This window comes from Porites lutea, chromosome 8 (genome assembly GCF_958299795.1).
Source record: "Porites lutea chromosome 8, jaPorLute2.1, whole genome shotgun sequence".
Taxonomy (NCBI): Eukaryota; Metazoa; Cnidaria; class Anthozoa; order Scleractinia; family Poritidae; genus Porites; species Porites lutea.
Genome location: NC_133208.1, coordinates 28,271,635 through 28,287,495, shown reverse-complemented (window position 1 = coordinate 28,287,495; position 15,861 = coordinate 28,271,635). Strand labels below are relative to the sequence as shown.

Below are 15,861 nucleotides of genomic sequence, written 5' to 3'. Positions count from 1 at the left end.
GGCGTTGTGTTTTTGTTTTTTTTCTGGAGAAAAAATGTCGGCGAACGCCATACTAAGAGCAAGGGGGCCGAGCAAGGGAAGAAGGACGCGTGATCGCACTCGGGGGTACCTATACCTCGGCTCCTTGTCATGCTCAGTCGCTATTTTGGACTTGACTGAGCAAAACGTTCATTCAATGGCATCAGTCTATTTCTTTACCTTGCTGACCAATGGAATGAACGTTGTACCGGCCCGCAAAAACCCTCAAAACTATGGTCCAGGTAAGTGCTTCAAATTCGAGAGGAAAATTAACGACCATGAAATCGCGCGTGATAGTGCAGAAACTATTTCCCATAGAAGGTGATTTTTTTTTACTTTTTACAGCTAAAAAACGAACAAACTACTGATGGAAGAAAAATTCGCTTTATTTTGAAATGCATGCTGAATATTTTCGGTCCACCTCTATTAAATAGGCTGTTTACATTAATACCTTGTTCTTTGCTTCAGTTGTGTATTAAATATTTCAAATACATATTTACCTGCGTGCAAATTCGCCGGGGCGGTCTGGCGGCGGGGCGAAAAAGGAGGCATTCGCCCCACCGCCAGAGAGCTTTCTTGCAGGCTACATCTACATTTCAGTGTCACGTATTTTATTTAGTATGCACGACCCTACAAGCTATTTAAAATAAAGGTTTTATGTTATCACATATGTTACATAGATGACGCTTGAACTGTCTGTGGAACAACATGGTAAAAAAGGCGAGGATGCGTTCTCTGTTAACGTGGAAAGCAATAATACTTCCAGTTATGAGCTCAAGATGAAGGCCAACAATCTGTTCACGTCCGTTTACAGGGCATTTATGTCGATGATAGCTATCTCGAGGCAGGTAACCTTTAATAAAAAGCAGATCCCGCATTACAACAGACAGAGATTGAGTTTCTTTCAAGCCACTCTGACCAAGGTTGAATTTCCGCAACGTTTTTCATTTGCCTTTTGTAGCAGAGCAACTTTAATTTGCCTCACAACGTAAACAGCGTAACAAATAATATTCCTCGCACAACAAGACAATAAGGTCTGAAGTCACAAGTACAAACTTCCTTGTAAAACGAGCACCGCTTGTCCTGCGATGTCGACTCTGCCGTCTTCGCGCACCTGAATAGTAAGTTCCCCTCCACGCGGAGAGCACTGCCGAGCTGTAACGGAAAAAAAAACAACAACAACAACAAATAAACAGTATAGGTCGATTATTTAAAAGGAGTCTAACTTAGGCCGCTGTTTCAGGAATTATTGGATTTCCTGATCTCTTCCTAGGTGGATTATTATAAGAAGCTTAATGTTTCTCCAGTCAACCTTGGTCAGGGGCACCCAACGAGAATATAGTTCAAAATCACTTAAACAAAGCATTGTTGAACGTATTTTAGTGTTTAAACGGTAGATATACGCATATTTTTATCCCCTAAAAATTTTTCATCTGTTCGGATTTCCTGGCTAAAAGTCTAGTGATCCGAAAATTATAGGGATCAAAACTTACCTTTTCGAAAATTTCAGCCAGAAAAATGGCTCCCGAAAATACTAGGTGACCTTTTTACGGTAAAAATCCGTTAAAAATGGGCAATTATACCATTTTTGGGAGGTTGGAAAATCCTAGAGGCATGCACTCCAAGCAAGAAATTTAACAACAAATGTTCCGAAAATTCTTTACCTCAAATCGTCTTCCGAACAGATATTTTCCAAAAATTGTGGTTCGGTGCCCCTGCTTGGTGCTTCAATGAAACTTCAGTCAAGTCCAATACTGTCGACATGACAAGCGTGGAAAAACACTTTTCACAACTTGTACGAGAGGACAAATTGCAGATACTTCATATTCATCAGACCTGACTCACAGTTTCTGTAGGTTCCCCTTTTTGTCGTGTTGGGTATAGCCATGGGGGATCTGGATACAGGAATTTAAGGAAGGCTGGGCTCCCTGTAATGGGCGCCTAACTTACCATATAAATCATTCTTTTGTAGCCTTGACGACCAATAACTAGCAAGGACCGTGTGCGCAGACCCTAAATAAAATACAGACATATTATCGCACGTTAATTCCCTTATACTACTACATGAGAAATTTCTGCAATCTGATTGGCTTAAAGCAGTGGTATTTCAGCTTAATTTGAAATACCTACAGTAGTATAAACAAATAACAGTATGATTTGTACGTGATATTTGGCATAAATACCACTCGTGATATTTCAAAATTGTCTCAAATTTCACTCGCCTAACGGCTCGTGAAATTACGTATAACAATTTCGAAATATCACTCGTGGTATTTATGCCAAATATCACTACAAATCATGCTATTACCTATACATATTAATGCCCAAGTATGACAGCAGTTAAAATTTAAGCTAAAAGCCATCTACGAATGCTAAAATAACGTAACCTGCCGCTGACAAGCCCTCAGCTTAGACATCTTCGTAAGGGGTTTATAAACGGAGGGGCTTATATCCGAGGGATATAATATAACCGGAATAGAAAAAGCGCTTGGAAACAAGACTTAGCAGTGCTGATCAAAAATACCTCTTGCATTAACTGGTTTTTAAACGTAACCTTTTTAAATTTGTAATTTAAACGAATGCCATCAAGGATTTTGACTCCCTTAGCCAGGCAATCAGTCAATCCGTGATTCTGATTATTTTTAAACGTAATCTTTTTAAATTTGTAATTTAAATCAATTTCAGTTAATATCTTGTACATTTTAATAGTTTTTACATATTTAAGATTTTTAATGTCTTTGCGAATTGTGTATATTTTGTATTTTGTATTTTTAAATTTTATGAGATCCTTTTTGAAAACCATATTTTATATGAAAAAGTCATCTCTTTAATTAAGCATTAAAACAACATGATAAATCGAATTCCTCTCATTTCTCGTCATTTGGAGGGGAAAGGGCTGGAAAGTCGGCCGATGGAGTCCATCAGTTTACTGTGTTGGACAACTCTCGGGCTTGTGTTTATAAGCGGCAGTTTACAGTAGGTTAAATCCACCTCAATCCCACGCTAAATAAATTCCGCTTTGGAAAAGTGCTACCGTGAACGGCAGCAATTTGAGCCTTGGGCTTTGTTTTCTTTGGACATGAAACTTTGTCCCACGCTAATTTTCACAGAAAGGAGTAAGGCCTCTACTTATGGGTCTTGAAAAGGAACGATACGATCTGTCAAAAGATACGGCTGGGGACTTACATCTCACCGGAAGGAGGTATTAGACATGTCGAGTTCTGGACAAAGTTGCTTTCAAAATCACAATACTAAAACAATGAAGGCTAAGAAAGATAGCGTGGGCGGCCTGTAACTCTAGTTCACTAACCTGTTACTGGATCCTCAGGAATACCAACCCAAGGCGCAAAGTATCGTGAAACAAAGTCGTACACTGCTCCATTATTGTCGACGCAACCATTTGACTCATTCCCCTGAAGAGTTACAATTACACCACGGACAAGCCTACCCGAGTGAGCTGACATCATTGCCTGGAAGTCTGGAGAGAGCTTTTCTAAGTCGTGCCTGATTAAAAGAACAGTCTTAACATCAAGAAAATATAACGATAAAGGAGGTCACGTGAAACAGCTTTTACCCATGCTTCTTTTGCCTGCACACTGAATTCCGCTTGTCAAACCTACAGTCAAAGCTGTCTCAAGCGGTCATCCTTGCGAAAAGACCAACTGACCGCTTAAACGTGATGTTACACGGGACGATTCGCAAAGACGATTTTTAGAGCCGTACTCTGTACAGTGAGAGGTTGCCGAAGGATCGATGGGTGACGGATATTTGCGCCTGGAATCATTTTCGAGTTTCATGTTTAGATACTAGTATAAAATTTCTGTTGTTAAATTAATAATTAGGATTAACACAGGTTGACACGGGTATAAACCAGGTCTGAAAGAGAGATGTTGATGAGAGGGTGTATCCAACACAAACTTGACGAATCAACTTCAAAGGGTTTTTCCTATCTCTTTGTGGGCTCAAAAAAGAAATTAGAAGCCAACACACAAATGTCAGATGTGTGTTAGAGCATTAGAAAGGTCCCTCCCAACAAACAGATCGTTTAATAGAGATGAGGGAGATAGAAGAAACTCGACAGGACCTGAGGAAAGGTAGCTGCGGTAAAATGATTGAGATTATAGATCGTTTAAACAAGACGTCACGGCGTCCAGAACGTTGAAACGACGACCAACACGGTTAAATTGCTCATGGAAATTCTTAATGATGAATAATACTTGTTGCTGCTTCAGCCTGACCTTGTCAAGGAAGTTTGCAAACATAGCAGGAGTTTCTTGGTTGTTTTGGAGTATTCTACTTCCTTTACCGCAAGTTCCCCTACAACTAAATATAAAAAGGAGAAAAATGAAAAGAAATATAGCGTTAGCAAAGTGGGGTAGAAGTTAAGAGCAGAAAAAACTATACAAAACTGCACGGTGTAAATTTTGCTTAGTTGTTTTCATGTGAATACAAGTAACGACTTCTTGTAGCTTCTTGGTGTTGCGTACGGTTGACCCCGACTTCTTGACTTCCTCAACAGATTACAAGTGCGGTATAGTAAACAGCTGACAGGACAGAGGAACTCCAACTATTTTAGATTAACGGTGGCAGCAAAAGATTTAAACAACCTTGCACAGCAAAAGGAACCTCAGTATCTTTCAATTGCATAGTCACATTTTAGAACTACATTTACATACTCAAAAGTTTGAACTACCTTGTACAACATGATTACAAGTTCATGTCATAGATAAAAGATTTGCTTAATATCTGGGTTAACAGGAGGTTAACACCGGTTCAGTGTTGTGGAACTGTTTTAGGGGGACTAATTCTGTCCCAGTTTCCCGCAAAAGCTCGTAACAGCCAATAAATGAAGAAATAGTATTCCCCCAAAACATTCCCACAGTGCTGTTTGACACAACAACAACCCAGTCTGACGCTCGGCCATAAAATGTCCAATTTATGACTGAGGTGGAATACCTGTTCTAATCAATCTTGAGATGGTTTGGTCTTCCTGTTAAAAAAGAAAACAGAAACGGTATACCCTTGATCACTACCGGTAGTACGCATCCATAAGCACACTTTTCGTCATCTTCTAGAAATGTTTGCTGTAGGTGACCACGTTTCAGATGTTTGAGAGGTGTTTGAGTTTACCAGGTTTCTCCACCATAAACGCTTTAGCAGATTATTCTAGTCTGCACAGGCAGCCCAAGGGGCAAAGTCTCCCTTAAGTGACATGTGATAGAGTTTGCAGTAACCGATCTTATGGAAGTGTCCCACGCGGGCCGTTCTTTCTTCCTGATTTCATTCCGGCCCTTAAAAGAGCTTAAAGTAATCTCCCCGGAATTTACGACATTACGGCATTGGAGTTACCAGTGTTATGGCGAAGTTACGGTTATGGATGTACGTTCATCTCCGCAAACCAAGCGTGCAAAGGAAGCATTATTCTTCCGCGTTTTCCAGGCGAGCAACTGCAGTCATGAAGGCTCCTTAACACCCCAGTTTAAAAGAACAAGAAAGGTATCTGTTTAAGTGACTCGGAAGCTTGTAATTGACTTAGTTATTGCAACTATTAAGTACAGTAAGTGTACCCAGCTTCCGATAAGCACCCCTCCTAAAACTAAAAACTACGAGGTAAGCGTTCCTAACAATAAGTGTCCTACCTGTCACGCCCAAGAAAGAACCAATTATGATACTGATCATGTATAAGGAGCAAAGTAAATTGTGCAGCCTTTTGACAACATTGCTTGAAAGTGGCAAAACAGAAGCTAACTGGACTTATCCTAGGCTGTATCACTATGAAATTGTTCGACACACGCAAATTTGTGTTTCTACAAGATAGACTAAGAGTAGTCCCCCATTTTTCTTCATGGATGGTAGAGCGAGCGAAGCGCGACCGCGCGTGAAAATCACCCCACGCGAGAAAGGCGAGACGCGAGGCATGTCGCTTTGTCTCGCGTGGGGTGATTTTCACGCACGCTCGGGTTTCACTCGCTCTACTATCCCTTAGGACAAATGGGGGACTATTCGTAGTCTTTTACAAGACGATGTGCTCCCTTTTTGCTATTTAACATTTTTTTCAGTTCACGTGAAACTAATTAAAAACAATATGATACGGAGATCGAAATTTGAGTTATATCAGTTTACCTTAGAAAGTGGTTCAGAAGGATTTAATGGAAGATCCATGCATATTGATGAACCTAGAAAGAAAACAAAAAAGAATATCACATCCGCTTAAGTGATCATGTCATAATGTTTGGTGCACTTTCCTTTCAGACTTACCTTGTTTTCTGGCCATTAAATTTCCACTCAAAGTTTCAAATGTTATTTCTGTATTGGCGTTACCTATATGGAAAACATGAAATGGAAACAGCATTTCTCCCAGTTTAAAAAAATAGTCACATTGTTCGCAAGTGTTGACAAAGTGCTAAAAAGAGGTAAGGATACTCTGCAAATGCAAAAAAAAAAAAAAAAAAAAAAACTAGATAAGACTGACAAAGTAACATTTTAATAGCTGGCTAAGGAAATGGTAGCTTTATTTACAAGAACAAGACCTGGGCTGAGTTTTTCAAAAGAGGATAACGCTATCCTATCCAGTGGATAAATCTCTATCCATTGAATATATGTAGTGTTATAGGTTTCCCTAATACTTCCGCTAGATAGTGATTTATGCAGTGGATAGCAACATCCAACATTTGAGCAACTGAGGCCTGGTGTTAATTGCATTTATTTTAGGGGAGATTGTGCTTCTTTCAAGGCAGTGAACCTGTGATACCTATTGAAGTAAATATGATAATAAAGAAAGTCTCACTGGATTTAATTTACAATACACTCACCCAAAACATTGAACAAAACTGCAGCTGATGCCAGTGTTGCATGTCCACACAGTGGAACTTCACATGTTGGAGTGAACCAGCGTAGACCAAAACAAGAACCTGAACAAAAATTGTACCATCATTATATGCATTCGGTTACCAAAGTTATGCATTACCTGAAGTTTACATGTACAGAAAATCTCCTGGATTATCAGGGAATCTCCTAGATATAGCACAAATCTCCTGGTCTCTCATATGTGTCACCAAATCTCCTGGTTAACATTGACGTCTGAACTTTTCTGTGCCTCAGTTTGGAATTTAGCCCATTTGTTTCCTCCAAAATTCAAAACATTCTTTGATTCAAAGTCAGTTTCTGGGACATTTTTGCACTTGTTTGATCATTGATAGAGGTCATTTTTCCAAGACGAATTTTGATTGTATGTAGTTTGAGTAAGACTTCATACAACCTTACAAGCCACACCCATGCTATAATTTGTGGAATCGGTCAATTTGTGTGTTTATTGCAGAGGGGGCAGAGCATTTTGAAATGTGGGGGGGCTCATCTTCCACTCAGCTATGTGCATGTCCCAAAATACCCATGGCATTTTTAGTTGGCAGTCTCTTTCCAATCTTCTCAATAACAATGCATCCATAGGCAGTTGTTAAGGCTTGTTTAGGGGGTCCTGCCTCATGGTGCTTCTATGGTAGTTCTTGAGTTGTCTGAGAGCAGAAAATGTGCACTCTGAAGTCACCGGTGTCACAGGTAATGTCGAGTACACCCGTAAAAGTGTTTTTTGGCACCAAAAGGCGAGGGGGCTACAGCTCCCCCTGCTCCACCAACTACATGTATGTAATGGGTGGGGGCTTTAGTCACTCAAATCTTCCACAAGGGAAGGGAGGAATGCAACAAGAGGCTCTAGATTTTAGATCTTTAGACCAAGGCATCACAGTCTGCGTTTGTCCTTGACAGCCATTCCCACTATATGCCTCTAGCTGAAGGCTAGTTGAAACAAAAGAACAACATGCACACGGAGAATTTGTATCTTGATCTCAGAGATTAATGGGTTAAATAAACACACTTGCAGCAATGTTCTGACCTTTGTCGTATGTATCTTGGTCATTTTTCTCCAGGACGAAGGCCGTTTCGGACAAGTTCATTTCTTTGGCAATCTTTTGTAATATTTCATCATCTAGTTGCTGCACAAGGGAATCATTAAGATCTATTAAAATAGTACATTGAGGATCATGTGCATGACTAATTTACTAGTAGGTAAAAGTATATGCAAAAGAGAAATTTACGCACAACCTATTAATTATGAAACTCACAATTTTCTTTCGCATCCAATTTGAAACTCATGAACCTTTCACGCCGCGCCACAACGCCGTAAGTTTAAGCTTCCAGTTTTAAACAAGCCTACCTGGCTTACTAATTGAACTCTGAACATGACTAAAGATAACTCACTTTTGATCCCACGAGGCAAACTGCGGCTGGATTTCCACAAAAAGGCTTACTTGTAAAAGCATCGATCACGAACATTCGAAAAACTCTCTCTTCGTCCGCCATGTTGACTTGTGATCATCACCAGGCTTCTGCTCGGCCGATGCAGACTACGTGAGAGCAAGCGGGGATGGGTGACGAGTTCATGAAAGTTAGAGGCCGCACACTACACTGACTTCCAGGGGTTATTTTTTTCTTATCTATACTGATAGTTCGCGGCGAGGCCACGACACGACAGCGAGGCGCGAAGCGGGAGCTTTCTCAAACCGTGAGCACGGTTTATTTCATCTTATGCATTTCGAGAACGGAACTCTAGAGCCAGGGTAGCAACGCACGTGATCTGTTTAGTTAATAATTCCTCCTGCAAACGGCAAGCCATCTCTCTCACTTTTCTTCATTATTTTTTTTTCCATCATAATAAGTGGGACAGTATAAACGCGCGCGGCAACAGGCAAGTGGCCGAGAACGGAACTGGGGGGCTGCTTGTTGTAACGACTAGTGGTGACTGGCGATTCACATAAATATCGTTTCGCTGACATCGCGCTCGCCTTTATTGTCTTGCGAAACAAAACGAGCGCTGAACATGTATGTACCTCGTTCCTTCAGCCATGATAAGAAAAAGTCAGACAACTATGTAAGACGTTGACGAACAGGAATTTGACGAGACGACTCAGCAGGCATCTCTGGCAACGTGAGAGTCATTGAACAGCTTGCCTGGTGTCAAAGGCAAGAACTTTGCAGACGTTAAGCAAGATTAAGCTTATTGAGGAAGCTTAAGGATAATACTTCAAAGCCAAGGCCGAATTATTTATTGTTTTGATATGTGTCTTTCAAGAAGACGAAGCTACAAAAAATATTTCGACCAGCAGTGAAATGCACTTGTGCCTCATAGCCGGAAGGACTATGAGACTCACAGGTACTAGGTAAGCCTCTCCAAACATGGTTCGTAACAAACGGATATTGCGTCAAGTGCTAGTCTCTCGCCAATTCAAAAACGGCTACAGTATGACTAGTCTTTTTTAAATACTCTTTTTTGCCCTCCGTGTCTGAACTTTCTGCTTCATGTCAGAAACTCCGATAAAAAAGTCTCCTTAGGCTCTTGTTGAGAGTAGTGATGCCGTACAGCTCGTAAGCCTGGGTAGCATCCAGACCTGCCACTCGACACCTAGATAAGGAACTCGAAATAGTCTGTATCAGGGATTTAGACGGTGGTCTGCAACGCAGGCTATACAGCTCGATACATCGTTTTTTAATATGAAAAAAGATATAATTTGAAAAAACTTCTGTCCAGCGGGTCTGAGAAGTACTTATTGCTAAAAACTTCTCCCACAAAGACAAAAAATAATTGTTTTGAGTAACGCGTTGTTGCTGATTGCTGGCGCATCAGCACTGCCTGAAAATGCATAGTAAAAGGAAGAGCTTATTGCAAAAGTAAAGATTAATACGGTTACTATCTTTACGAAAAAAATCATATTAATCATTTTCCACCGCAAAGTAGTTTGTTTTGGTCTGTCTTTTTTTATATAAAATAATAACGTAAAGAAATCAAAAAGCTGAATTTTATTTATTTATTTTTTGCATTCTCAAACAAGCATCTTTAAGCTTAACTTTACCAGTCCAGTAAAACAACTAAGAATTGTTTTGCTTGACTCAATTTTAAGTAAGGTTACTAAGATATCTGCGCACTACCCTTCCGACCAATCAAAAAAAGCATATCTATTTCGTGATTTACAGCACGCATTTTCCCGCGCTTCGGCGCCAGCAGGGCGCGCGCTAACTGCTGTGGACCGCGTCTATTGTAAAGGGCTGTGATATTCAGTATTGTTTTCGGATAATGTGCTGAGAAATAGATACTAATTCATGTTCTAAATGGAATCAATATAACTTCCTCATTACCTGACTGCTGAAATATGGTTTCTTAAAAAATTAATTTCAATATTTATTTTTTATATAATTGCTAGCGTTGTAACCATCAATTGATTGTATTTCACAAGCATTCAATCATTCCATATAGGGTTTCAGGTTACATTTTAATAGTCCGTGTTGGTAGTGAAGAATGCTCAAGTGTTTCCCAAAGCTCCCTTCCTTTCTTATCCCAAGATAATCGTCACACTGTTTTCCTGCTTGAACTTCGTGTTAAATGCTTTTTATATCACCAAGCAAATACTCCGAAGAATTACAAGCCAGTAAACTACGTCAAATTGTTGTTAGATCCATAAACTGCAACAGTTGTGAACGGGGTGAGTGGAGAAGAAATAAAATAATACTCGGGCTTCACAACTACACTATCGGCTCCAATGTACACCGGGAAGATGGAAAATTATCGGTTTGAATGGTGACACCATAGTATTTCATCCACAGAGCTTAACGCTGAAGTTACCATTTACAGTATAACAAAAAGGTACTACGTACAGGAAAGTCCTAGCTCATCTCACTATCGCTCTAATTTACATGGTCATAATAAAAGGCTTCGTACACAAAAGTAAACTAAAAGAATCTTAGATTACCTTGAACAGTACAACTAAGTTGTAGTAAACAGTGCTACAGAAAAGTACTGTTCAGTAGCTTTCATTTCAATGGTCTCAATTCAGTTTTTCATCCACAGACTCGAAGTTAGAACCACTTTGTACAGCCTAGTAAACAGTACAACAGGAAAGTACATTAGCTTTCACTTGAACGATCACACTTAAGCATTTTATTCGCTACACGCAAAACAGCGGCACAGGCAAAAGCAGTCTCTTTCAATCTTGAGCTTTCTGGTTGTGACTTACAACCAGTACCGCATGAGATCTATAGACTTTGGTTCTTAGATGAAGCCTACAAATTTGAAAAAAATGAAATAATAGGCATGAGTAGAACTTTTCTAGTGAAATTTTATTCCCCGGTATGCATAGCTTGGAATAATAACTATCCCGTACCTGTGTGTCTGGTTTGCAGACGAACTCCCTCGATCAAGTCTTTTGTTCTCGGCGTTATAATCTGCCCTGTCTTAAGTGTGTTAAAGTTCGATCTTAGGTCACGAGATGAAGTCTTTATTTTTGTGGATCAAACAGTCGCGCTGGCTCTAAATCTCCAGCTGAAAGCAAGAACCTGTATGAATTTTTTGGCGATGGTATGGGTCTTTTGTTGTTCCAGGACGAGGTTATAGCGTTGGAATATAAACTGATTTCAATCGTGCATTCTTTAATAACAACCAAAGTACTGATCAAACTTAGGTAAAAAAAAAAACATGCAGGTCCTTGCAAGTTGGATGTACTTAACCTGTAGACTCTTGTTTCTTTTTGTCCTTTAGGCGTTATCTATTTGCGGGGTGAACTGGGGTCTTAGTTGCTGATCCCTACACGTGTATGACACTCCATGAACCACACGTTATCTTCTCACGGTGCACCCACTTTCATAGAAACGTTAATCAGCAGCGATTTGGATGAGCATGTCTTGAAATTATTGGAAACAGCCTTAAGGTACTATAGTTTTCTCTGATATAAAGGTGTGTTGCCATGCCCTGTTTGCCGTCTACTCACATGTGTCGATAAATATCTTGGAAAATTGACTAATTTTACGGGTGTGTGCCATTGTCTTTCAAAAAGGTGTTTAATATGTTGTTTTTTTCAGCTTTTGCCACACCAAAATGTCGGATTTCAAATAGGTAATTAGGCATTTGACGCCGCTAAGTATATTGATCTATCACCCCAATGAGGTGAATACAGCGTATAAGCGTCCAAGACAATCACATTTCAAAATTTGAACTCAAACATTTTTCACAAAGAAAAAGCTGTACTTCCCCTTCAAAAAACGTACACTCCCTGCCTGTCTCAAATCGCCCTTTGTGGTTGTCCAGTCTTTTCTATGTTAAAACACGAAAAAAAGGGCGCGAAGTTTTCCCCTGTAGCTCTTATTTTATTTTTTTAGTTAAAATGCGGAGATAATAGAAAATTGTTTATGAAACCGTAGTACACCAGGGCATTTTAAGTACAGTCACGTATTGCTCCTACACCCTGCCAGACTGTGAGTCTGTGGGTGGAATTCTATGAGTAAGCCTCGCAGATGAAAACTATCGGTCAGAACTTTCCAGGGGTGCTATTTGTGTTCCAGTATTTTGCAGAACGAGCATTGATATATTTTTTTCACTTATTGACGTGATCGTCATAAGTCTCATTAAAGGAACTGCGAGGCTTAGTTTAAGATAGGAGCACCCGTGTACAGAACACTGATGCCTCAAGTCTGAGATTTGCAGCACGTGGCTTACATTGTGATCGATGTCATTATAACGCTGTTACCTAAGAAATGAACAGATTTGGCGAGGCTTATTAATTGCTAGGTATTGTTGGTTAAATTCCGAGCACATCCACATAACAATGTTTATTAGATAGAGAAAGCTTTCGGTCAGATGTCCAAAACGTGTGCACACAATATGACCAAAACTCCACCCTTACCGGTTTTGTGTTCTAAGATAAAGAGAAGATGCTAAGCTTGTAAGCGCTTGAAAATATCAATTATTCACCATTTGGGATTCTAGACATGCATCTTTTGTTAAGACAAAACAAAAGGCTCTTTTTCACAAAACATGTTGCGATAGACATGGGGAAATTTCAGCTCGAGGTAATCGTACAATTTCTGCGCTCACCCTGCACTCTGGTGCAGTTCACCCTTCACGAACGCTATATTGGACCGGTTAGATCACTGGAGATAAGGGTTCCATCACGGAAATGCCGCTTGAAAACAAAAATAAGGTGATTAATATATCGCACTATCGCCGTTTTTTCAAGTGACAAAGGTTGCCAGAGGCTTTTCTAAGCATTCTAGTTTCGGTTAATTTTGTACTTTAAATAGGTGATTATAGCACGATGCTGAATAGGAGAAGTGTCGTGGCTTTTGAAAGACGTGTTAAAACATACAAAAATCTGTTGGAAAATTAATTTTAACACAGGTTTTCTAAACCAAAATAAAATGGGTGTAGTATTTTCGAACTTTAAACAAAGTAAACTCTTCAATTTACTCATCTTTCCTTATAAACTTAAATATTCAGCGAAATGCAAATTAGATTTTTGGCCGACTGTTGACAACAACATGTGGAAATCTTGTGCTTCAATAGTAGGAAATAGTTTGAATTTCATGCTAAAAAATATAAATTCCATTTGTTCCGCACTGAAGTTGGAATTTACCGCTATGATTTCTTAGCAATGAAAGAAAAAGAAGTTTTCTTGCGCATGCGTACTGATGTTAAGGATGCAGCGTTTGGTCGATCTTTTAACAAAATGCTGTTAAGGTTTTTTTTAGGCCGAGTTATGTTGAATTTTCTGCATCCCAAGTGCCGTTTTTCGTGTGATTTAAAACCTCCGCGGCTATTATCGAAAGTCTAACCTTAAGTAGTTTGCGCAATTTCCTTTGTTTTGTCTGAAAGAATTTTTTTCTATTACAAAAATCCTTTTTATACAAAGTAATGAAAGTGAAAGCGGCGAAGTTGCTGAATATTTTGTTTTGAAACAAAACTCTCCGGGTCGACCTTGGCTACCTCTATAGTCAATAGAAATTATTGGCGATATTGAAGCTTCAAAAATCTTGTCAACTTAATTGCTTTGTTATGACAGTTCCTGAGAAACCTCTCCGACTTCACAACAAACTCACATCGGCGGCGCGTTTATGCAAAAGTTTCACTAATTTGTTTTAGCGTATTGTTACGTCCCTTTGTATAAAAAGCGCTTCCATCGTTAAAAACAACACGTGAACTAGAAATCTTGCTCATTTAGAAAAACCACACAGGCGAGACGGAGTCGTCTGAGACTAGAAGCAAGGTATAGTTTATTTTGTAACGTTTAATACTCTGGACTTATATTTCATAGTTTATATCTAAACATCATAAACATGCTTAAGTACAAATTTTGTTAACTTATAACTTGACCTAGAAAAAAAACACAAGTGTTGCTACCTATAGTTTGTGTCCTTCTGATAGTCGCATATATTCAGTTAGTTTTAGTATGTTTAAATTCAGAAAATTGTCCCACGATACCTTAAATTTAGGAAATTGAGTAAAAGCTAAAAAACTGTATCCCCCGGCTTTTAAGATTTTTCAGAACTTTATTGTAAGATTTTCTTTCCGTTCGAGCTGTTGTGCTAAGTGGATATGTAATTTGTTTTCTTTTAGGACTTAAGAGATGGATGAAATTTTTCCTAACGGTTTTTACAGCGAAGCCCTTTTTAATGAAGAATTTGTCGAAGAGAGCTTTCGTCTTGAAAATGGCTCCTGTTTAGGCTCCCTTGCAGAGCTTCCATTAAACTCACTTGTTAAATTCAAAGATAACAATTTTCCTGCTTCCACTGACCCAGTACAATATCATCAAATGACCACTTACTCGTCTTGCACGAGTTCAACCGAAAGTCGCCCATTAACTGGTTTTCTTCAAAGTGGCAAAACAGAAGGGTCTTTGAACGGAGTAAGTGATATTTGTTTGGCGGGAAACACCGCTAACGGCACGTGGAACGCAAACGTCACGCACACGGAAGGACGACCGGGACACGCTCGCGGACAACCTCTGAAAAAGATACGGCGTCTCCGCGCCAACGACCGCGAACGACGTAGAATGCGTTCCTTAAACCGAGCCCTAGAAAGCCTCAAGAAATGTTTGCCTGTACCACAGAGTAAAAGGAGAGTGACAAAGCTTGAGATTCTCCGAATTGCTTGTAACTATATACGATCCCTTTCTGACACTCTTAGCGAAGACAGTCAAAGCAGCGAGGGCCAATCCCGAGGGAAAAAGTCGCGATCCCGAGGGATTGTTTGTGATCCCGTTGTGAACGGTTTCTCTGTCGCCCAGCGATTAGAGATTTTGTCTGGAAGTAACTCAAACCGTATTTAACCTTAACGAAAGTTATGATTAATAATCATCTGAAAGACTCTAAAGTAGGTTTGATAATAAAATTGTATGTTAACTTTGTTTTGGCGTCCGGAAACTTGCGGGAAAAGGGGAGCGGAAAGTTTATAACACTAACAAATAATTATGTCTGGTTTTTCTCAAATATATCTTTGAATTCATGATAAATACAGCTTCAACAGCTTCAAATAGCGTCTACCGGCAAAATTTCACGCGAAAATACATTAAATATTATAATTTTCCCGCTTAACGTTAGCGCAGTGGTCAACTAACCGACCTTCCGTGCAGATTTCAAGGTTTGACTGTCGGCTTAGTTGCATTTTCTTTGTTGTAATTTTTTTTTCGTTTTGTTTTTGTTTTTGTTTTTAATCATATTTTCCCCTTTGGCTCGTCTACCTTTCAGTCTTACTGCTGGCCCATTACAGCTCGCGAAGTTTTTGCGATAAACATATTTCTAGTAATGTTTATACTATACTAATTGTTGAGGCTGTACAGCTGCCCCAGCTCTGTATGTTGTCGATCAATTTTGGCAAGTCCTTTTTTGGGTGACTTAATTTATAAGTAGGGATTTTTTGGGGTATTCAAAACAATCTAAAGAGATCGTGGTAGTGCCCGCGTATCACTGACGCGTTGTTCTGAGAATAAAGTCGACCAAACTTGTTTTTAAAAACTTTGTTTTTCGTGT

General features: G+C 39.5%; 2 protein-coding genes across 2 annotated transcripts; one reads left to right on the top strand and one right to left on the bottom strand.

The window, feature by feature from the left end:
- Window positions 1–557: 557 nt before the first annotated feature.
- LOC140946215 (phenazine biosynthesis-like domain-containing protein) lies at window positions 558–8,385 on the bottom strand. The gene is made up of 10 exons (XM_073395299.1): window positions 8,272–8,385; window positions 7,907–8,006; window positions 6,831–6,929; window positions 6,277–6,339; window positions 6,142–6,194; window positions 4,975–5,008; window positions 4,257–4,341; window positions 3,329–3,522; window positions 1,969–2,031; window positions 558–1,173 (listed from the first exon to the last, which is right to left on the bottom strand). The coding sequence occupies exons 1-10, from the start codon at window positions 8,371–8,373 to the stop codon at window positions 1,061–1,063; spliced, it is 906 nt and encodes a 301-aa protein (XP_073251400.1). The 5' UTR covers window positions 8,374–8,385; the 3' UTR covers window positions 558–1,060.
- Window positions 8,386–14,453: 6,068 nt separating this feature from the next.
- Window positions 14,454–15,276, top strand: LOC140947130 (uncharacterized). The gene has a single exon (XM_073396220.1). It carries the CDS (start codon window positions 14,460–14,462, stop codon window positions 15,159–15,161), a length of 702 nt encoding a protein of 233 aa, XP_073252321.1. The 5' UTR covers window positions 14,454–14,459; the 3' UTR covers window positions 15,162–15,276.
- The last annotated feature ends 585 nt before the right edge of the window (window positions 15,277–15,861 follow it).

Bases quoted from the DNA above. Each gene is read 5' to 3' on its own strand.
- LOC140946215 (XM_073395299.1), bottom strand. From the start codon at position 8,373: ATGGCGGACGAAGAGAGAGTTTTTCGAATGTTCGTGATCGATGCTTTT. The intron at 6,930-7,906 runs GTCAGAACATTG...ATTTTTGTTCAG, and splicing joins CCAAGATACATACGACAAAG to GTTCTTGTTTTGGTCTACGC. The intron at 4,342-4,974 runs GTATTCCACCTC...TTTTATATTTAG, and splicing joins CTCAAGATTGATTAGAACAG to TTGTAGGGGAACTTGCGGTA.
- LOC140947130 (XM_073396220.1), top strand. From the start codon at position 14,460: ATGGATGAAATTTTTCCTAACGGTTTTTACAGCGAAGCCCTTTTTAAT.